Here is a 20,538-nt window from a genome sequence, read left to right on the forward strand (position 1 = left end):
CAATTGAATGCTAATTGTTTGCAAACTGCGCATTTCGTCTCAATCTGCCATCTCCTCGCGACCGCGAGCGTTCAAGTCTGTTGACTCGAACATTCACAGTAAATCCAGGAACCAACCGTACCCCCGAACGTCCTCCGTGCGAAAGCACCGAATAGACCCTCAATACCCGTCCAGCCAGGGCCAATCTAGTTGTCCCACTGCGAGACTCTGCCATAGCTCTTGTGCACCGTATTGACGCTGCGACGAGCAACCGTGGAGCGCTTGGTCACTGTCGTCGACTCAGCATCAACGCCAACACACCCGTCCACGTTGGCTGTAGAGCAGAGAGGACTTAGAGTCTTCGTTGCCATATCACAAAACTTGCCATCTGGGCCAACAAAGTCAGGGCCGCAGGAGCTGTCAGAATTGCAAAGCCCCTCAGCACTGTGATCGGTGAAGTTGGATATGATGATCGTGTCTTCCATCCAAGCTTTGCGAACAGATGTGTCGCGCTTGGCTGGTTGTCCTGCCAAACTCTATCAGTATCGTCCATTGTGAGACAGAGATAAACGATTTCACATACCGCTGATGGGCCCAGTCTCAGTAAAGAAGAGCGTTGATCCACACGCCTGGTCGTTGTTGACAGTGTCCTCTGCCTCCTCGCCATAGGCCCTGACGCGGAACTTGAGAGCTGCATTTGTGATGTCGTTGGTATGGTCACCATCGAGCCATGCACACTTGGGCCTGAACTCCGAATCATCCTCAAGACGCCCGGCAAGCTGATTTCCATAGTACCAAGTCAGTCCGCAGTTGGCACCGATGTCGCCAGTTCATGAGCCGCCCTCAGTGCCGTCGTATTGAGTGACGGAGATCCAAGCAATGCAAGTAGCATCGTTGCCGTTGGAGATGCTCACGTAGTCGGCTTGAATACCTGGCGTGTCTTGGTCGATCGTGAGCTCTGTGATGCCGCCATCGGACATGCTGCCACTTCCAGATTCGCCAATGAAATTGTTCCCAGTGTCAAATCCATACACGGCTTGGACTTGCCCTCCCTGCGCCTGTTAGCCAACTCCTTATACCGCGTCAGCTTGTCGTGTTTACTTACGAGCTCGCTGCTGTTGTCATCCCCTAAGCCTGCTTTGATCTGGACTTTGGCACCCTCTGGAGCACTGCCCGGGAAGTTGGTTTGAAAGAAGCCGACGATGGTAAAGATACCGGATACAAAGCCAACAGTGTCAACGAGAGACATGGTGTCCAAATGTATGAAGACTTGGTCGGAACGAGGATATCGGAATTCGAGATGTTGTCGATGGTATGAACGGCTTCTCTTGCGGATTCGTGACGCTCATATATGTTGCCAGACTGGCCTTGCTGCCTGTAGTTCGACCAATGGTCAATTGTTGTCAATCGATCGATCAAAGCTGTCGTTGAGGCTGCCAAGGTCGAACGATGGATGCGTACAATACCCCAGCTGAGCGAAGGATGGATGTTGGCATTGTACCTTGATTGAATGCAGGTGGAAATAGAGGATAGTGACAACAGCATCCTTGATGTCTCAGATCACTTAGCTCTCCCGAAGTCGTCGTCGCCGAGTAGGGTTGATTCAGCTGAGGCCTCGTATTTCTAGAAGCGTCGATGCCGGCAAGGTCGATGGGTTCTTCCAGGTTCTTCCCAAACCGTCATTGCACAGCATATCATTAGCGGTAGTCCTTCAACCTCACACACCGTGCATTCCAGCGAAGAAGATGCTCCGATGTTCTCCGTATGTTCAAGGATGCCAATCTTCTTTGCCATCACAGACTTCCTCATGACGCTCGCCGTGATAATAGTACCCATTTGGATCAGTACACGCGAAATGCCGATGTAGTTGGACGGCACAGCTGACCAAGTAACACCCCGGCTTAGCAGGAACATCGCCCGCTAGTTTGCCAAGACACAGCATCCTGAGCCCCATACACCGTTCCTGCAGAGTTTCATTGCACCAAGAATCAGGGGAGACGGTTCCACTTGGATGTTGCGGCCAGGCTACGAGTGCTAGCCGATTGAGCTCCTGGTGGTTCATCCTGGTCTTGCTCGATTGTGAGCCTTGCTCAACTTCCTTCGCTCATTCCTGTAACATGTCCTTGGCGACCATTGCCTTCAGCCGACGACTGCAATCAACAGTGCTGTAGTCCAATCATGCTTCCACGAGTGCTGTCACTTACTACCAGGGCCACCGGCCAGAGCACGTCTTCCATATTTCCTGTCGGACATCGAATCGTGTTGGCACACGGCTCGTCGGAATGCCCGACTTGGCGCTACAGTCCTTTGACGGTCTATGCCTCCGTCAGTCTTGCCATGCACGTGGGAACGATACATTGCGGACATCGGTACGGATGTTCTGGAGGTCCTATGACATAGCTGCGGTCGAGCGCTGTGAGGCTGAGCAACCACTATCTTCGCGAGAGACGCCCGATGACTGGCATGAGCAAACCTATATTAGCTGGCTGTCGGAGACTTGTTCTTCAGATCTTTCAAATTCGAGCCTTCAGACATCCCTACTCTCAGCGTTATCAGTATCCAGTCAATCTTCTATACAATATCGACCATGAAGCTCACCGTGTTCTTCTTCGGCCTTGTCGCCGCCACTACAGCGCTGAACATCAAGCACCGACAAAACGACGTTGCAGACTGTGTTGATGGCACCGGCAATGGCGAGTCCTACAACACTGGTAGGCGAGGCATTATCTGACGATATCTTCGGCGTTGCTGATTGAATCCAGGCGCCGAATGCCAGGAGAACTGCTTCGGAACGGAAAACGCAGAAGGCGACACAAAAGGCGATATCTGCAAGTTGGACTGTACGCCCCAGGCCTTGCCTGGTATCGGTGGCAGATACAAGTACAGCTGTGTTTGTAAGTCATAAACATGATGGAAAGATGGATAACGTTTCTGACGTAGTGTACAACAGAGCGGCGGATTGTCGATGGGTTGGAGAGAAATGAGTTGGATCGGCGACCCGAGATCTTGCCTTGTGTGCACAGATAGATAGCATAGCAAATTCGAGACACGAATTTCAACAATGAAGTCCATAATGCACGTATCTTGTATCAATCGTGGCTTGTATCTTTCATCGTGCTTTCAATGCAAAACCATACGAATGGTATGCCGTCGTATCTTCGCCGCTTTGAATATCATTCCTTGCGGTGCTCGTGAAGCTTGTGAAACTGGTTATTTTGAGCAGTCGCCATTGGTGTCTGCATGAACACGTGTGTCTGGGTGGCTTGTGGCCTGCACGATAAATCCCAGGATGCCGCGATGGTGATGGTCATTGCAAATTGAAGTTCTCGTGAGCGACATCGGCATTGGGAGGTGACGTCGAAGCCAAGGCCCCACGGAACTCCTCTCCCGAGCCGCCCGAAACCTTGTCAAAAGATCCGTGCCCAGATTCTTCCTGGTTTCACTCCCTTGACCATCTCCATCTCATCTTCTCCACCTTTCAGCTCTCAGGCATCATTTCGCAAGGGAGATGTGTGGCACAGTGTTGGGGTGCCATCCTTCGTTACTTGGCAGCAACAACATATTGGACTATGGAGACACCGACTATCAACCGCTTGCTTGGCTGATGGCATCGCAATGTCTCGTGGTGTTTGCTATCTTCAGCTTCGCTTTTGTTATCTGTTTAGTTGTGTGACCTGGTGACATGTGCCGTGCTGCTGGCACAGGTAGTGTACTACATTTCATGTATTTCCTTGCGTCGAACGCTCAGTCTCAATCTTGTCCCTCCCAGTCACGAAAATGGCATTGAAAGACTCAATCGTTGTGTTTTTGCTTGTTCTCTTCAACGCCATCAAACCCAGTTACGCTCAAGCAAAGTATGTTGAATCTCCTTCTAGCGCGCTCTACAGCCTTGCCGCTGACCACTAGCGTAGCCTCAACCTCACTGTGACTTTCTACCCAGATACCAGCGACTCCTGCAACAGCACTTCCAACGGGATCAGCTTCACCACGGCCAGCGTACCCAATACCAACGAATGCTTCAACCTTGCGGACCTCTTCGCCGGGAACAGCACGTTTGGCTTCCGCAATCAGACTCCTTCGACTTCGTTTGATCAAGACTCAGTTGGCCTTTACTGGAGAATCGAAAACGTCGATGCATACGATTCTCAAGCCAATTACTCGAACGTCCTCTATCAGCAACCGGTGACCAACGACAACGATGGCGAAGCGGCGGGAACAGATGCTGTGAGGTACCTTTCGGTCTACAACGCACCAGGCTGTATACCTTCGGGAGAACCAGAAGTCCAGCCGTGGGTAGGCTGGACTTGCAGTAGTTCTGCGGAAGGGGAGTGTGGTGCATTGCCGTATAGCGTGGCAAGCTTCAAAGTTGACGACGCCTCGGCGGTCAACGAGAGGGATGGGAAGGTAGGTTCAACTCAGGTCCAGAACATTTTGCTTCTTCGGATATTGTGTTTGGAAGGTCAAATGCTGATAATTTTGTAGTGCTGGAACTTTGCGTACGAAGGAATCGCAGCGGGCGGACTCGATGGTTGGAAAGGAGGGCTTTCTGGGATTGTGTCACTTGCTACGATCATGTTTCTTCTAGCTTGAGTTTCAGCCCATATATGTCGTCCTTGTATTCATTGGAACATGCTGAGACAAACTTTACGTTCTCCTGCTTCATCGTCGTCGTCCGTCGAGTGCTCGATGGACAAGCTCGACAGGGAACCGAAATGGCCGACTACGTGAAGACCACGAACCTGTAACTTATTTGACGCTGTTGGGCCGGTAATCTTGTGGTTCCTCAATGGGATTGGTGCTCTGCTTGTTTGGTTTGCTCTGCTTGTCGCTGAGCTGCCGTGATCCCAAGCTTTCACCCGGGGCAAAGCCGTCGTTGAACCACAAGCTCTCAGCTCCACACTTAGACACGATTTCAGGTTCTGACTCTTCCGATATCGCTCTTAATTTGTTACTACTCTATATACGTTGTTGTCAAGCCGTGCTGAATAATACGCACTCAAGCAGCGTTTGTAGTTTAGGGGTGTGAGTCTCCTACCGATACTATAATCACTTTGGCTTCAATTCTAACGTCTGGAACGCAGAGAATACAAGTTTCCCACCGTAAAGGAAGTACTTGTGGTCCGAGTTCGAGTCTCGGCAAACGCATACGTTTTGCTGGACGTTTGGGACAAGTTTGGGTCGTCTGGGTCGATTTTTGAGCGATTCAGCGGACCAACGCTTCTCTTTTTGATATGCCAAGCACAGAGACCTTCTACTGGGTCATCTGAAAGAAATAAGTAACATTGGTTTGCAAAGAGAGCAACAGAAGTAGTGCACAAGCCCTGGGTTGGCACCTTTAACGAGTCTAGTTACAGCTCGTTGGAAATCGATAACAAGATTGAGATACGACGCAATGAAGGTGGAACGATGAAGAGAGAGGGCCCCATCAACGATTCATCGAGGTGTGCGAGTTTCGTGACATAAGACACCCTTCCAGCCTTGATATAACAAATCCGAATCCAAGCCACGGCGACGCCGACGATCCTTATTTGCACCGATGCAAGGCATGGTAGTTCGCCTCGTCAACGATAGAGAAACGGTTCTGCGAGGCACAGTGAGACTGAAGAACAAAGAACAATTGGCGTTGTGCCTCAAACCAGGCGTTAGACTCAGCCAGCCTCAACATCGACAAGATGCATTAACACAACGACTGGAATTGCCCCCGGTGTGGCACCAATGGTAGGAAGTGTAATTCTGGCACATTACGGCTTCCCTTGAGCGAGAAATATTTACCTACAGCCTAATGCTCGAGATATTGCACAGACGCCAAGGCTGCACGCTGGACGAGGCTACGTCTTTGCAATGCAACGCTGCAGAAAGCCGGCTTTGGAGATGAAGGAGCAACTAATATGTTAATAATGGAAGAAAAGCCGTTGTCGGACATATACGTACTAGAACGAAAGGCTCATGCTGTGACAGCGCTGGAAACAATTACTCTACCGAGCTCGCTTAGATGTGTGCTATAGACCATTACCGACTTGATAAGACTATGTCACGAGTACTGGCTGACTTTAAGGTGAAAATAAAGATTCCAGAAGTAGTCAACAGTTTAATACCGGGCTGCCCGTTGATAACACCAGATGAAATCCAAATCAGGCAGGAGCGAAACCCGCTAACAAAGCCTAGCGCACGTCCTCCACCACCATGTGCGCCAAGCGGCACTCCAATATCCGACTTCACATGCTCGCACATGCTTCACATTCCCACTTTCACAAGCAAATTTCTTCTCACTCCACAATCACATGCCAAGATGGCCTCATCATCACAAGACAGCGCGCTACCATCACAGCTCAGCAACCAAGCACGCATGTACTATGCGTTGGACATCACCGTAAGCTTCCGACCTCCTAGCAGCTCCCAGAATCTTTCATCTGTTCCCGTCCCATCCCACTACCATCCCATCCCCTCCTATCCCTAACCGACTAACCCCAAAAACAGATGATGCTCGCCCACCGCGAATCGACCGACGAAGCCGAAGCCAAAGCCGTCTCGACCGCCCGCATCCTCGCCGCCGACGCCGACGACCCCCTCTGGATCCGGGCGCGGGCGTGCATGGTGCTGGGATGTTCCGAGAAGGAGAATTTCTTGGTGTGGGCGGAGGAGGGCGTGAGGGTTGGGGAGTTGATTTGGGAAGTTGTGGGGGAGAGGGTGACGGATGTTGAGACGACGTTGGCGAGGAATTGTCGGGAGGTGTTGGAGGGGGCGAGGGAGGCGATAAGGGAGAGGGAGATGGAGAGGGAGAGGGAGAGGGAGAGGGAGAGGGAGAGGGAGAGGGAAGGGGAGGGCGAGGGCGAGGAGAAGCAGGGTGAAGCCGAGGAGAGCAAGGGTGAGGAGAGCAAGGATAAGGAGAAGGAGCGTAAGGAGCACGAGGGCGAGGATGATGAGAAGTAGGGCGACCGCGGGTCTATCTGGCCATCATTGGGTCAGCAACAGTACCTTTCAGGTACAAAACGAAAGCGCTCACACCTGATTTGAATATTCTTCATGTCATTCACAACATCTATCTCATACCCTCAAGAGAACCCTCCTCGAGTGTTCCATCGCTAAAAGACACACATCAAAACACCAGCCCCGACCCAAGCGCCACGCCATGCGAAACATCATGCTGTATTACAATCATCAATCAAATCATACTCTCAGCCCCGCTCACAGAATCTCCTTCAGTTTCTGCTTCTGGTCGGCCGTCAAGCTCGTCGGGAACTTGATCTTCACCCCCACGATAAAGTCACCCCTGCTGCTGGGCGTCTTGCTCTTGGGCATGCCCAGTCCAGGGAACCGCTCGGTCCATTCGGGTTGCGTGGGACCTGCGCTCGACACGGATAATTGTTTGCCGTCGATGGTCTGCACGGTGCGTTTCCAGCCTGTCAGGGCTTCCTTCAGGTCGATCTCCACGGTATGCTTGATGTCGTCTCCATCCCTGGTGAACAGCGGGTGTGGCTTCTCTTTCACGATGAAGTGCAAGTCCTGCACACCACCCTCGACCTGATCGCCCATGTCTGGATACTTGATCTTGCTGCCCGCCTTCAATCCCTTCTTGATCGGGACCGACAGGATCTTATCCTCGACGCTCTGCTTCCCCGATTGTGAATCGTACGTCTTGCGCTGGACCTTGAGCTTCTTCGTTGTGCCGTTGAACGTATCCTCCAACGACACCTGCAACGGCTTCTCCACCACCGTCGTCTCGACCTCCGGCTCCCTCCTCCTACCTCCAAACCCACTCGCACTCCTCCCTCCACTGGGCCTCCCCCCTGCTCCACCAAACCCACCTCCACCAAAATTCGAAAACCCTCCAAAGATATCCTCATCATCCGCCCCTCCACCACCCATACCCGCCCCACCACCCCTCATAAACTCCGCAAAGATATCCTTCGGATCACTGAACCCGCCAAACCCTCCCCGTCCTCCACCCCCCGTACTGAAATGGAACGTCCTCGTCCCACCCCCACCTCCACCCATGCCTCCAAACCCACCCGGCATCCCGCCCATCCCGCCAGGCATGCCCCCAGCCCCAGCGAAAGGATTCTCGCCCTCCTGCGGCGGCGGCCCCGCCTTGCCCGTGATGAAATCGTAGCCGTAGTTGTCATAGTTCCGTCTCTTTTCCGGATCACTCAGAATCTCGTACGCCTCCGAGACTTCCTTAAACTTATCGGCGCCGGCCGGGTTTTTGTCTGGGTGGTTCTTGAGGGCGTTTTTGCGGTAGGCCTTTTTGATCTCTTCTTGTGAAGCGGTCGCTGACACGCCGAGGCGGTCATAGAGTTTGGTGTCGGCGACCATGGTGGTGTGTGGTGTTGTGTGAGGAAGCTGTCGTTGTGTTGTACGTTGCTGTGATATGATATGCTTGAGGTGGCTGGCACTCTCAGGCCAAGTTGTGATTCGTCAATGGCAGTAGTTCGCTCAATGCGAATTGAGTTGGTTGTTGTAAGGTTGGACGTTCGAATGGATGAGTTGCACAGGGAAAGAGTTTAAACAGCCCTCGTCCGCGTCGTCGCTTCCAGAAATCAAGATCGCGGTTGCCCACGCATTAAACACGTGATTTCGAGAACCTTCTAGAAGTAGTAATATTATGCCTGAGGCAACGACGATGATGTGAGTGAATGTCAGGTCAATGCTGTGTGCAATATGCAGAGAGAAGACGACGGGCAATGTATGCCTGCAATTAGTTTTTGTTTCAATTTCCAAGTATTGTGGCATGTGCGGTGTAGCAGACGTCCAAATCCGGCCATGACGTCTTTTATCACGAGTCCGTCGAAGGACGTAACGCAACATGCGGTGATACAGCAGGGATTGTGCTGTGACCCGGCATCACATCACTTGATTGCCTCGTTACTCTAATCAAGGTGTCACACTTATCCCTATGTATTACTCTTAGGCTATCGAAGTGCAATCAGCAGCGCAGTATATGGAAAATCGGAGAGATGGCAGTCCACATACATTTCACTTTAAGCCGGACAACGAGGATATCAACCGTGGCCCAATTATCAACAGCTTGATGGGTACAACAGTTCCCAGTATGTAGCCACTGCCCGATGACGAGTCTCTTCAATGCGGTCGACCAATACCGTTTCCATCAAGAGACCGCCACAGGATATCAAGTGTCGGGCAACAGGAACATGCCGAGTTACACCATTCACGGCTGAGTGAGCACGTCTGGAGGTAATTGTATCTCTCCATACATGGAAAATCCATTTCTACAGATATCCTAGGCGGCATCGTGCTCGCTATGCTAACTCCACCAACGCCGACGCTTGTGAAAACGAAACGCTGTGACGACAGACAGGCGATTACGGCTCATGGCGGTTGACCAGCTCATATTCTGATCGATGCCTTTGCCGTGACCAAAATGGGATTCTTGACCGTGCTGATTGACTCTTCCATCGAGGCACATCTGAGGATGTGAGGAAGTATCGGTGGTAGCTCCACCATCCGAGGAAAAGTACACCGCCGCCTAGGATGAAGCCAAGTACGGTAAGGAACACCCAGTTGCGGGCCATCTAGTGTAAAAGTCAGCTTGTCAAATATGTACCATTCGAATGATGACACTCACCCAAAAGATCAGCTGCACATCATATCCATGCCAGCTGTTACCCAAATGGTGCGTAAAGAAGCTCCAAGGGTAGTTGTTGTATTCCTCAGGGAACAAAATCCTGATCCGCCCTCCATCCGGCCCATCTCCAATATTGTACCCCTCATCGGTATAATGTCTCCATATAATGCTGAGGAACAGCGGCCCCGTGCTTGCCATGACAGTGATGTAAGGCAGCACCCAACTGCGATCGTAATTCTGCAGCTCTTCAATCACCCTTTGGAAGAATGGGTGATGCGGCACAGCGCCCATTGCATCGTTGCTGACTCCTGTAGGAACCGTCTTCCTCACAAACGCAGGGTAGTTGAGCAGAGGCTCCAATGGCCGGTTGCAGCCGTCATCCAGGTCAATGTATACGCCTCCGAAATGATCCAGCACAAAGTATCGAATGGCATCTGCTCGTTGGATAGGGTAGCGGTAGTTCTGGAATGTCTCCAAGAACTCGGGATACTCTTCAGCAATGAATTCCAGCGATGCCTTGTCCGTCCATAATTTGTACTCCCACTCAGGGTCCTTGTGAAAGTCCAGGCAACTCTGCTGCGCCTCTTGCCACACCTCAGGTATGCTCGTGTTGATGTAGGTTTGATGTATGATTTTCGGGATCAATTGTTCATCTTCGTCTGCATCGTCATGCTCAGCACCTATTGCCGGCAGTTCCTCCCTGGTGATTGCATCCTCAATGCCATTGAAGACGAGCAGCTCGAGAAGGGTCCAGACGGAGTGCAGCAGGAACAGGACCAATGCGATGTTGCAGATGAGGAAGATGAGCACGCCGCGCCGCATAGCGGTGGTAGTGTGAGAGTGGTGGTTGGCACGTGGGCGGAGGTGTGGATGGGTGCTTGCTTTTGTCGTCGAAGTTCAACGGCGCTGCACGCTGCAGTGTTGACTGCGGGGCGGCGCACAGGAAAGTCTGCGATCAGGGGTTCGGGGGTCCAGACCGGCGGAGAGCTAGGCGAGCATGGCAAAGGAGCGACGGCGGGCGGTTATGGCGGTGCTGGAGAGGGATACGGTGAAGAAAGCAGTCGTCGTGGTGGTTTGTATGAGGAACAGCAGTAGGGAAGTAGGGAAATTAGACGTCTCGCGATGCAAAGCGAGCAACGAGCGAACGGATCATGGCGTGGCTGAGTCCGCCGTAGGGCTTGGCGTTGCTGGACCACATGGCACCCCGAAATCAGCCCGCCGAACCGTATTCGCGTTCTCAACTTCACCCTCTGTTTGTCTAGCCGCAGAGCCTGCCTATCGCGGCTAAGGTGCTATGTACGTACGGACGAACGCCGCCGCATCGGACTGCGTAGCATCCTTCTGCCGCGTGCCTCGATGTGTATGGACAATGCGCCGTGATGCGAGCTCGCCTACCGGAATCCCAGGAGCTGCACAGCGCTGCAAGCCACGATCATCAGCAACGGCCGAATGATTCTTACACCTCCCTCAGGGTAAATAATAATGGATGCCTGGCCATCAGTCCCTGTCAGATCTATTCTGGTCGCCATCATGCTTATCCTGAAGCATACCACCTGTCGTCCTCCGCTCCGTCCCACGATCTTGTGTCCGGACTCTGCAATGTGCGGACATCGAGCATCGAACAGGCGCGCGGCTACATATCAACCAACAGAGTCACGGCATATGACGAGCTTCAGACGTCTAGGACAGCCGTGGCGCTGGTAGTACTGCGTAGGGCGTTCCAGTGCCAGAGCTGACTAAGGTGGGTCATGGCGGATAAGTACACCTCACCGCGGACACAGTAATCATTGCGCTGAGTACGACATCACCCCGCCATCAACGCGTCGCCATGCCAGATCTCATCCTTCACGAGTACTCTTGGTCCGGCAACTGCTACAAGATCCGCCTCACTGCGTCACTTCTGGGCATCAAGCTTAAGGACCGGCTGGAATACGATGTCCTCAAAGGCGAAACACGCACGCCCGAATATCTGTCCAAGGTGAACGCGAACGGCCGCATTCCAGTACTCCAAATCGGCGAAGATACGTTTTTGCCTGAAAGCGGTGCAGCATGCCACTACCTTGCAGACGGCACGAACTTGCTCCCCACCGATCGCCTGCAGCGCGCCCAAGTGCTACAGTGGATGTTCTTTGAGCAATACTCTTTTGAGCCATATGCAGGAACCCTTCGCTTCTGGCTCGCGAAGAGGGACCTCGAAAGCCTGTCGCAGGAGCAGAAGGAATCGATTCCCGAGAAACGTAAACAGGGCGACGCAGCGCTGGCTATTATGAACGAACATCTCTCTACGAGAATGTTCTTCGTGGCGGAAAAGTTGACAGTGGCGGATGTTGCTCTCTACGCTTATACACACGTGGCACCAGAAGGCGGTTTCGACTTGTCCATATTCCCGCATGTCCAGGCCTGGTGTGAACGGATAGCACGGCAACCTGGGTACGTTGCCGTGAACTGAACACGACATATCTCGGCGGAATCGCTTTCGCTATGAAGTATGTCGCATTCGAGACCTGGGTGATCATTTGACCCATCTTCCAGTCTCGCGATCACTTGATTCTCAACGATTTCCAATCCAGTGACCCTATCAAGGGCGGTACGGCGGTAAAATAGCCACGTCGTTGCTAATACTACCAGTTCGTTACCGATCCGTCTAATCTTGATTTCCATCTCCTCATGAAGCCACCAACAGTCCTCTGCTTTCGTTCGCAGTTCAAGCCTTCACTTTGAACAGATTTTCAGAATTTGTCTGACAGATCTTCCTAATGATTTCCGGCGACAGAACCTCACTCAAGGCTCTCACGAACTCAGGAACGGCTGCCGAAGACACCATAGGATAATCCACCCCGAAAAGAACTCGATCGGCCCCAAATGCCTTTACTGAGAGCTCCGTGACCTGCACCGAAAACATGCCTGAGATGGCTATCCACACCTGGCTCCTCAAAATCTCCGGCACGCTTCTCTTCAGTCCGAAGGCTTGTGGGAGAAACATGTCGCCTATTCTTTCCATCATTATCGGCAACATCTCCCCCTGATGACCCGTCACGATCTTCAGCTTCGGATGACGATCCAGCGCCCCGGACGTCGCCAGGCGTAGAATGTGAATTCCCACTTCGGTATGCCAGCCCCATCCAGCCGACGCCAGCATGGCCGTAATGGAATCCTTGCCAGGCATAGTATAATATGCATCGATCACGGCCTTCGGTGGGATGCCAGGATGCAAGTACAAGGGAACGTCCAGCTCCTCGAAAGCTGAAAGTGCCTCGTCGAAGAAAGGATCGTCGAGAAACCTTCCACCCACAGACCCGTGCAACATCGCCCCTACAAACCCCATCTCCTTCACACATCTCCTCAACTCCTCCGCCGCCAGCTTCGGAGCCTGGAACGGCACCTCGCACAGCGCCTTGAACCGCTTCGGATCCACATCCCTCTCCTTCTTCATCGCATCGTTCAACTCCCCACACAACTCCGCCGCAGTCTCCCCGTCCAAACTCCCCGTATTCATCGCCGCCGCCCTGGACAAAATCTGCACAGCAATAAAGTGCTGATCCATATCCTTAGTCCGCGGGATCTTCCCCATCAAGCGAGGACCGCTGTACTCCTTAAAGCCGGGGTAATCCAACGTCGTATTCGCATGCCATGCCGCGTACTGGATGGTGGCGTCTGATTTGGGGAACTTGGCGGTTATGTGTGGTGGGCCGAGGGTGTGTTCTTCTACCGCGATGATTTTGAGGTCTTGGAGTTCTGGTGGTAGGGAGGGTTTGGGTTCGTTGTTCTCGATGTGGTCTGCTGAGGTGATTTCTTTGGATGCCATGGTTTTGTTAAACTCGTGGGCAAAGATGGATTAGTTCGAAACGGTATCCCCGCGAAGATATGTTTGACCATGGCGTCGTACATATATCTCTACATGTTGTTACGGGCTACGTATGTGAGAGAGGGAGTGTGGAGGTAGAGTTGGTCCGCGCGTGAGCTTCTCAAAGGACCGAGAACCTCGCATCCTGTTCTTGCATATGCTATATGGCGTACTACTGCGCTTCTTAGGTAAGCTCATCCTCCTTCTGGCTTTGACCTACCTCACTTCACACGCCGTTCTATGCATGAGAATACCAGCGCTGCAATGTCCTCTTCTCAGTTCGTCTCTCACGGGCGACCCCAAGTCGTCAGGAGCTTAGTAAACCTCGATGATGTCCTCGTCTTTGAGTTCGATACATGGCTTGACTTCACTCACTCAACAAACATGTCCATATCAATTACCAATGCTAGGCGTCCTAAACTCCTATTGTCAACATAAAGAAGTCCATTCTCACGGAGATACACGATCAAGAAAGACTTATCGTCGTGTACCTTGGTCGGAAGCCAGAGCAACGTGACTACCGCAACACGCAACTACCTATTATTGCCTACAATACTCTCTAATAGGCTTTCGGTCTTATCATACCTTGCAATAAAGCCTCTTGAAGCCGAAACAACAACCTCATTGCCAAATGCATCGTGATGCCCGCTCCTTCCTAATTAGGAAGGTATACAACCTCCTTCGTTGGATCCAGTGAAAGCGGTGTGTCGACTACTAGAATGGATGCACAAAGCAATTTGAATCTCTCTCTCGACCGTGGAAACGACTGCGACCGTCATCGGGTAGTCGCAAGCCCCAGCATTCACTGACGTACCGAAGCAAGATTCGACCCTCATAGTTCTTTCGCAGTTTGATGCTCTTGTCTTACGTGGCGTGGTCTGACCATAATAGAAGTTGGGAAGTCGTGGAACGTTTCATATGCCTCATCTATTGGCTGTCTAGTTTGTTGCTAGTAGAGTTTTCCGTCTCTTAGAATAAGCTTTATATTGGAAATTTACTTGTTTGTCAAGACCACTAACTTCTCATCAACACTCCGCACATAGTGAAATGTTGAAGCAGGGGCAGATCAATCTGGACGCAATCACTCACGTCCCTGGTCTGAATCCGATCTGATCGCACTTACACGACAAATTGGTGATGCAAATTTCGCAACACAGGCCAATATGAACGACGATACTGCACCGCTCTCATCGCTATGAGGAGAACGTCTAAACGATCATTGTTCTGCATCATGCGGATTGATGAGAGGGAAGTAAAACAAGCCTAAATAATATGCAACCGCAGAGCCTTTCTCGGGACGATCATGAGCTTCTCCGCACGGAGTCGCGGACCGCCTTGCCGGTGGGACTTCCACCGCTTCCACTGGGACTTCTTCCTTTTGGAGTATAACATTCAGAGCTTATATACGAGACAGCTATGAAAACGAGCCAGATGCCGCTCAGGATTGCTTCTGCACGATACTCAAGCAAGGGACACTGATCCTTCAAGAGCCCGCCATGCTGAGCGTTACGTTGCTGGTGGCAATTTCCCCTTTCTTGTTGGGCACATTTGCTCTGCAGAAACCTCTTCATCAGACTGATTGTGTACTGTAATTTCTATATCCGAAATACTTTTAGGCTACTGGCATTGTGCAGTGCAAAGTGCTCCAAGAGGCTGGCATCAAACATGTCCTTCTCCCTGGCAACGCGACTTACTCCAAGCGGGTCCAATCTTACTGGTCACTGACATCCCAATTGACGCCCAGCTGCTTCGTACAGCCAGAGAATACCGAGGAAGTGTCGGCCATTGTCAAGTCTCTGGTCGAGAAGACAAAGTGCGAGTTCTCCATTCGTAGCGGAGGACACTCATCCAATGCTTGTGCCAACAACATCGAGGAAGGGGTCACGATTGACTTTGGTATTGCAGGCATTCACCTGACGTCGTCTTCCAATGCTGACATAAGTCTCAGGACGTATGAATGGCACCAGCTACGATTCCGCCACGAAGATTGCTTCGATACAACCAGCAGCAAGATGGCTCAGGGTGTACCGCACCTTTGACGCCCTTGATAGGGGTATTCAGGGTGGTGGCATTGGCTCAGTGGGCGCAGGAGGTCTTCTCTTGGGCGGTGGCTTCGCCAATTACCTTTACCAGCGCGGGCTCGCCACCGACGATATTGTCAACTTCGAGGTTGTCCTCGCCAACGGCAGCGTTGTCCAAGCGAATGCAACAAGCAACAAAGATCTCTGGCGAACGCTCAAAGGCGGTGGAAGTGGATTCGGTGTCGTCACACGTTACGATATGGAGACTTTCGATCGACTTCCGATTTGGTCCGCTTCTCGACAGTACAACTCTAGCGCGGAGACCGATGAGGCACACATTCTTGGCCTGAAGCACTGGACCGACAATCCGGATGCCTTGCCAAGCAACTATGCATATATCTGGTGGACCTATCGCCCAGCTATCAGCCAGACGATCATAATTGCAGAGATGGGCGATACGAAAAGCCAGGCTAATCCTCCAGCAGTTCAAGAATTTCTCGCCATACCTGATTACATCTCTTCGAATACCGGTCTTACCAATATGTCCACTTCGGCTCAAGCTACCCAGGCTGAAGGATACCGGTAAGTAGGCTCTCCTCTCGTCATGAGGCCGTGAGACTGATCTTTCTAGGAACATCTGGTTCACCGTGACGTTCAAGAACGACGAGCGTGTGATCCGGAAAGCTGTCGATCTCCACCGCAGACTCGTCGAAGACATGAAGAGGGATTCAAGCGACGGTGACTTCGAAACGCAAGCCTATTTCCAGCCGCTTCCGTCTATCGTCGGCCAGCGTGGCGCGGAGAAAGGCGGAAACACACTTGGCATCGACAAACTCAAAGACAACGCCATTGTCTTGCTTGGGTCTCTAGCTGTCAATGGAATCGACCAAGAAGCCATGGGACGACAGAAGATGCTGGCATGGAGGCGTACCTTGGAGAAGTATAGTGACGATGTTGGTGCCGCTGTGGACTATCGGTACATGAACTATGCCGATGCTTCGCAGGATGTGTTGGCGAGCTATGGCGAGGATAACCTCAAGACTATGCTTGAGGTGTCGAGGAAGTATGATCCAGAGGGGGTGTTTCAGACACGAGCACCTGGTGGTTACAAGTTGCCTTGGGACTATCGCAAATCGCCAGCTGGATTTTAGCCCAATAGGGGTAACATGCATGGAAGTTGAATCTGACGGGACATCGATCGACTTTTCATTTGACTTTCCAACACACTGACCGCATAGAACAGACAGCAAGTCTAATGGAAGACTACCGCAAATCACCATCCAAACGGATCAAAATGTCTAGTCCTTTAAGGCAAAGGAGCAACGGTCTGGTCCATGGTGTTCAGGGCCAGTGTGTAGATCTCCGTCTTTTCCGCCCACGCGGCACCAAAAGAATTCAGTATTTCCCGCGTGTCGGCATTGGATGGCGAGCGACCACTTCCGACTTTGTTACGAATCATTTCCTGCATCTCTCTGACCTCTGCAACCTTCTGCTTCTCACCGTCGCTCGCAGGCCGTGGTGACCAGTTTGGTGCGCCACTGTCGAGTCTTGAATCCACGGCATAACTGGGAGAGCCGCGGGGAGGGTTGAGCAGGACATGGAGGCGGGCTTCTTCTTGGTCTTTTAGCAGAGTGTTTCGCCAGCCTGGTCCGAATAAGAGCTCCATGTTCTCGGGGGTGTCTTTGCCTGTGACTACCAGGCGACGCATGGGCTTCCTGTTGATCGTCAGTAGGACTTGGCTAAACGGTAATGCTAGACTTACATTGTGCCTCCGAAGTCGTTCCTAGAGGTGGGTAGAGGTATGTTCAAACTCCTCGCAAGATCCTTAGCTTCTGGCTTCGTATAAGCGACCTTCGTGAAGAAGCTGACTGGATCTTGAGTCCACTCGTTGCTACGCAGACCGGATGCTGATGCTGAAGTTGTGCTGTTCGGACCTTGCCTGTTGGCAAGACATGCAAGCTCGTGGCTCTTACAGTTCTTACTCTCGCAATCCTGAGAACAGTACCAAGCTTTTGCGCAGGCAGAACACTTCTTTCGCGTCTCCGCTACAGCATTGCTGCTTTTCTTGCACCCGTGGCACTTGGGATCGTCGCCAACGATTAACGCTTCGAGAAGATACGGGATGAGTGTCTCTGCGCTTTCTGCACTTGTTGGTAGGCACAAAATATCTGCTGGGCCAGCCTGTAGTTGAAAGTAGCTCGGGCTATGAGCTGCTGCTACTAGATCCCCCGGTGAATCAAGTGGAACACGTCGAACTCTGAAGATCAAGTGTTTTGGTAGGCCAGACTGCACGCTTTGAGGTCGGGGAAGATTGTTGAAAGAGCTCATGCTCATAGCTCCTTTCTGGCCAGGTTGAGCTTTGGGGTTTGCAAATTAGCTGATGTCTCGGAGTGGTGCAGTAGGCTCATCGGTAGCACGTGCTGACGAAGCTCTTGTCGCTCGACGATGAAGTTCACAATTCAGGGAGAGCAAACGAAGGAAGAGAGAGATCAGACCGAGATGGTGAGGTGCTCTGTTGAGCACAGGCACTTCACTGCTTACCATGGAGCTGGGTTTCTCGCTCCGCATCGTGAAAACGAAGCTAATGTTGCTCCAAACTAGGCTGTTCCTTGTTGGTTAGAAACCTTTTACCGAAGACAAACTACCTCCATATCGCAGTCCTTGCCAAAGTGAATCGCTTCAGCTCATTTGTGAGTTTCGGATCTTCAGACCAGCTCAAATAACTGTGGTTAAAACAAAAGAAAGTATGCAGACTCGGTGTTGGCTGCCAAAGAAGCTGTTTACAGAGTATCATACACATCGGGGCTCCCTAGGAGACAATCGACGTCAAGAAATTGATAGCATCTTGCTGATAGGTCTGAATCGCAGCCAAATGGATGGCGACCGCCGCATCGCCCAGACCACCATTGGCACAGGCCGCATCTCCCGCTTGGCAATAGTTCCGGAGTTTGCTGCCATAGTTTTGGTTGTAGTAGGCCGCATCGCTCGCACTTCTGGCACTGGCTCCGGACGTGGTAGAATTACCAGCATCCAGGGGCTCGACATTAGCTGTGAAAGATGGGTCGCCAAAGAGTGCTCCAGCAGTGACTATCACTGCGTTAGTCCGTTCTGGAGATCCATTAGAAAGTGTCTTACTGTATTGCTTGTATGCATCCAGGTTTCCACGCAGTTGGCCTCCGATGAGAGTGGAAGTCATGACTTGAGCACCTGTGCTGAACCCAAGCAAGACAATTCTCGGATTCGTGCAACGGCCAACATAGTCCTTGATGATCGACTGCGCCTTGTCCACGCCTCCGCCGATATTGAGCAGATCCACACCGGGTTCTATTGCCGCAGCGTACGGTAGGGCCCGAAGATAGGAACCTTTGCCAACGTGCTGGATAAGCGCGTTGGCGATGACTTCCAGTCCTTCAAGATCCTGTTCATCTTAGTCTCAATTACTATACTACTCCCAAGCTTTGAAAACCATACCTGGTAATTTGGGCTCACGCCTATCGGGCTGATCATTGAGCTGTCAGCACCGCGGGCTCCGAGGATGAAGACCCCATCGGTGCAGGGGTACGTGTCTGCTTGTCGAGCAACATGAGCCGGTGCGGCCAGAGCCAGCGTCGCGATTGCGGAAAGCCAGTAGAGAGGATGTCGGAGCATGTTGGTGATTCCAGAGAAGCGGAGAGACTTGCCGTACACCAGGGGATCTGCCTGACCGCCGTATATATACCCAGCCTCAATTGTTGTCAGAATCCGCTTCGCCAATGACGTGAGGTCGTTCTCTTCACATGCAGCTGAGACATGATGGGGTAAATCCCACACTTGCCTCAAGAAGGGCTGATCGACTTCGAATCGTTGCCAGAAGGGGCTAACTTCGAACCAAGCTTGTTTCCAATCCGTAGTGCTTGCGAAGCTCTATACCGCAATGGTATGTAAAGTTCGACCGACTGTGTCCGGTCATAGGCTGCGTGTCCCAGTGCGTGAACCACTCCTCGGCAATTCTTGAAGTGGTGCATCGCGACGATTTATTCCTCCTCAACGGCGACGACAGGTATCCTCGACTTCGTTCCGCTAAGCCCAGACGACTGAGGTCGACAAGATTGCGTCAAGCGTCTTGCGGATGGAAAGAATGTCCAGACATCATTCTGCAGGTCTGAGAGGCATGGCTGTTGCGACTGAAGAGAATGTGAAGCTGACGTCGAACCCCAACAATTCCGAAGCAGGTACGAATCCTCGCAGGCCATCTGCATTGATGGTCTTCTTTAGCTCATAGGGCTCATGCTATCTTAAGGTCTCTTGTGAAGCCTTCGTAGGCGAATGCAAGCTCGACAAGTCCGAGATGTTGGGCGCTGGAGTCGTCCATACATTCATGCTCATCGTCAAAGCACAAGCCAACTGGTATTCTACCGATTCGAGTGATTGGCCAGCCATGTTACGATTTACTTCGTCCAGAGTCGAGAGTATGCCATAGTGCAGTGTCTTTGGTATGGCAATCCGATGCAGGCCAAACGGGTAGAGACGTCCGCTGTCCAGAGGTTTGCGACTCCCGGCCCACAATTCAATTACTCCGTTATTTATTCTCGAAATGGATCGAAGAAGTGATTGCCAGGCTTCTCGCGGTGTCAACATGCATTTGTCGGTGCAACGCTTCAAGCGAGGACTTCGATCCAGGAGTAAATGTGCAGTCATACGGAATCCATGAATGTCTTCTTTCTTTCGGTGTTTTCGAGATGCTGTATTCCCAGTCGTCAGCAAGGTACTTGAAGACGAACCATGAACATCCACATCGCCACTTGCATGTCCCTCTCGGTGTATTGGGTTGTATCGAAACGAAGGTTAACGAACGTCAAGACGGAGAATGTTCTTGGATTGACACCACGGTTGTGAAGCTCAGCCTTCCGGCATAAAGGACAATCCGAGGAATACGTTGGGAGACAATGTCACACTTGTGTCGAAGTGATTGTCGGCCCTATCGATCCCGAATATAAGCACCGAAGATGCTGCGATGGTAGAAAGCTGGGACAATTGATCCTGGCATTGCAGGGATGTTCACATTTCAGTGGTCGTCGACGTCGAGAAGCGGCGAACGGAAACTCCTATTTGCCGTGTAATACTCAGTCGCG

General features: G+C 51.9%; 10 protein-coding genes and 1 non-coding gene across 11 annotated transcripts; 5 read left to right on the forward strand and 6 right to left on the reverse strand.

Annotated features, from left to right (window-relative positions):
* Window positions 1–185: 185 nt before the first annotated feature.
* M409DRAFT_19004 (uncharacterized protein) lies at window positions 186–1,228 on the reverse strand (the record flags this gene model as incomplete). Its single annotated transcript, XM_033804738.1, has 4 exons — window positions 186–505; window positions 563–758; window positions 894–1,031; window positions 1,085–1,228. The coding sequence occupies 4 exons, from the start codon at window positions 1,226–1,228 to the stop codon at window positions 186–188; spliced, it is 798 nt and encodes a 265-aa protein (XP_033671920.1).
* A 2,528-nt stretch (window positions 1,229–3,756) lies between these two features.
* M409DRAFT_51263 (uncharacterized protein) lies at window positions 3,757–4,724 on the forward strand (the record flags this gene model as incomplete). Its single annotated transcript, XM_033811755.1, has 4 exons — window positions 3,757–3,833; window positions 3,891–4,383; window positions 4,462–4,475; window positions 4,565–4,724. The coding sequence occupies 4 exons, from the start codon at window positions 3,757–3,759 to the stop codon at window positions 4,722–4,724; spliced, it is 744 nt and encodes a 247-aa protein (XP_033671921.1).
* A 258-nt stretch (window positions 4,725–4,982) lies between these two features.
* M409DRAFT_t17 lies at window positions 4,983–5,124 on the forward strand. The gene has a single exon. It is a non-coding gene; the product is annotated as a tRNA-Ile (tRNA).
* An 883-nt stretch (window positions 5,125–6,007) lies between these two features.
* Window positions 6,008–6,909, forward strand: M409DRAFT_51264 (uncharacterized protein; the record flags this gene model as incomplete). Its single annotated transcript, XM_033811756.1, has 2 exons — window positions 6,008–6,349; window positions 6,457–6,909. The coding sequence occupies 2 exons, from the start codon at window positions 6,008–6,010 to the stop codon at window positions 6,907–6,909; spliced, it is 795 nt and encodes a 264-aa protein (XP_033671922.1).
* Window positions 6,910–7,164: 255 nt separating this feature from the next.
* M409DRAFT_64018 (uncharacterized protein) lies at window positions 7,165–8,292 on the reverse strand (the record flags this gene model as incomplete). Its single annotated transcript, XM_033815882.1, has 1 exon — window positions 7,165–8,292. One exon carries the CDS (start codon window positions 8,290–8,292, stop codon window positions 7,165–7,167), a length of 1,128 nt encoding a protein of 375 aa, XP_033671923.1.
* Window positions 8,293–9,299: 1,007 nt separating this feature from the next.
* Window positions 9,300–10,384, reverse strand: M409DRAFT_64019 (glycosyltransferase family 32 protein; the record flags this gene model as incomplete). Its single annotated transcript, XM_033815883.1, has 2 exons — window positions 9,300–9,509; window positions 9,563–10,384. 2 exons carry the CDS (start codon window positions 10,382–10,384, stop codon window positions 9,300–9,302), a joined length of 1,032 nt encoding a protein of 343 aa, XP_033671924.1.
* Window positions 10,385–11,390: 1,006 nt separating this feature from the next.
* On the forward strand, window positions 11,391–12,011 carry M409DRAFT_64020 (uncharacterized protein; the record flags this gene model as incomplete). Its single annotated transcript, XM_033815884.1, has 1 exon — window positions 11,391–12,011. The coding sequence occupies one exon, from the start codon at window positions 11,391–11,393 to the stop codon at window positions 12,009–12,011; it is 621 nt and encodes a 206-aa protein (XP_033671925.1).
* Window positions 12,012–12,266: 255 nt separating this feature from the next.
* Window positions 12,267–13,367, reverse strand: M409DRAFT_51267 (uncharacterized protein; the record flags this gene model as incomplete). Its single annotated transcript, XM_033811757.1, has 1 exon — window positions 12,267–13,367. The coding sequence occupies one exon, from the start codon at window positions 13,365–13,367 to the stop codon at window positions 12,267–12,269; it is 1,101 nt and encodes a 366-aa protein (XP_033671926.1).
* Window positions 13,368–14,902: 1,535 nt separating this feature from the next.
* Window positions 14,903–16,578, forward strand: M409DRAFT_64021 (uncharacterized protein; the record flags this gene model as incomplete). Its single annotated transcript, XM_033815885.1, has 4 exons — window positions 14,903–14,989; window positions 15,041–15,302; window positions 15,355–16,009; window positions 16,059–16,578. The coding sequence occupies 4 exons, from the start codon at window positions 14,903–14,905 to the stop codon at window positions 16,576–16,578; spliced, it is 1,524 nt and encodes a 507-aa protein (XP_033671927.1).
* Window positions 16,579–16,733: 155 nt separating this feature from the next.
* Window positions 16,734–17,755, reverse strand: M409DRAFT_19012 (uncharacterized protein; the record flags this gene model as incomplete). Its single annotated transcript, XM_033804739.1, has 2 exons — window positions 16,734–17,142; window positions 17,190–17,755. 2 exons carry the CDS (start codon window positions 17,753–17,755, stop codon window positions 16,734–16,736), a joined length of 975 nt encoding a protein of 324 aa, XP_033671928.1.
* Window positions 17,756–18,236: 481 nt separating this feature from the next.
* On the reverse strand, window positions 18,237–19,075 carry M409DRAFT_19013 (carbohydrate esterase family 5 protein; the record flags this gene model as incomplete). Its single annotated transcript, XM_033804740.1, has 3 exons — window positions 18,237–18,514; window positions 18,563–18,845; window positions 18,899–19,075. 3 exons carry the CDS (start codon window positions 19,073–19,075, stop codon window positions 18,237–18,239), a joined length of 738 nt encoding a protein of 245 aa, XP_033671929.1.
* Window positions 19,076–20,538: the final 1,463 nt, after the last annotated feature.

This window comes from Zasmidium cellare, assembly GCF_010093935.1.
Source record: "Zasmidium cellare ATCC 36951 unplaced genomic scaffold M409scaffold_6, whole genome shotgun sequence".
Lineage (NCBI taxonomy): Eukaryota > Fungi > Ascomycota > Dothideomycetes > Mycosphaerellales > Mycosphaerellaceae > Zasmidium > Zasmidium cellare.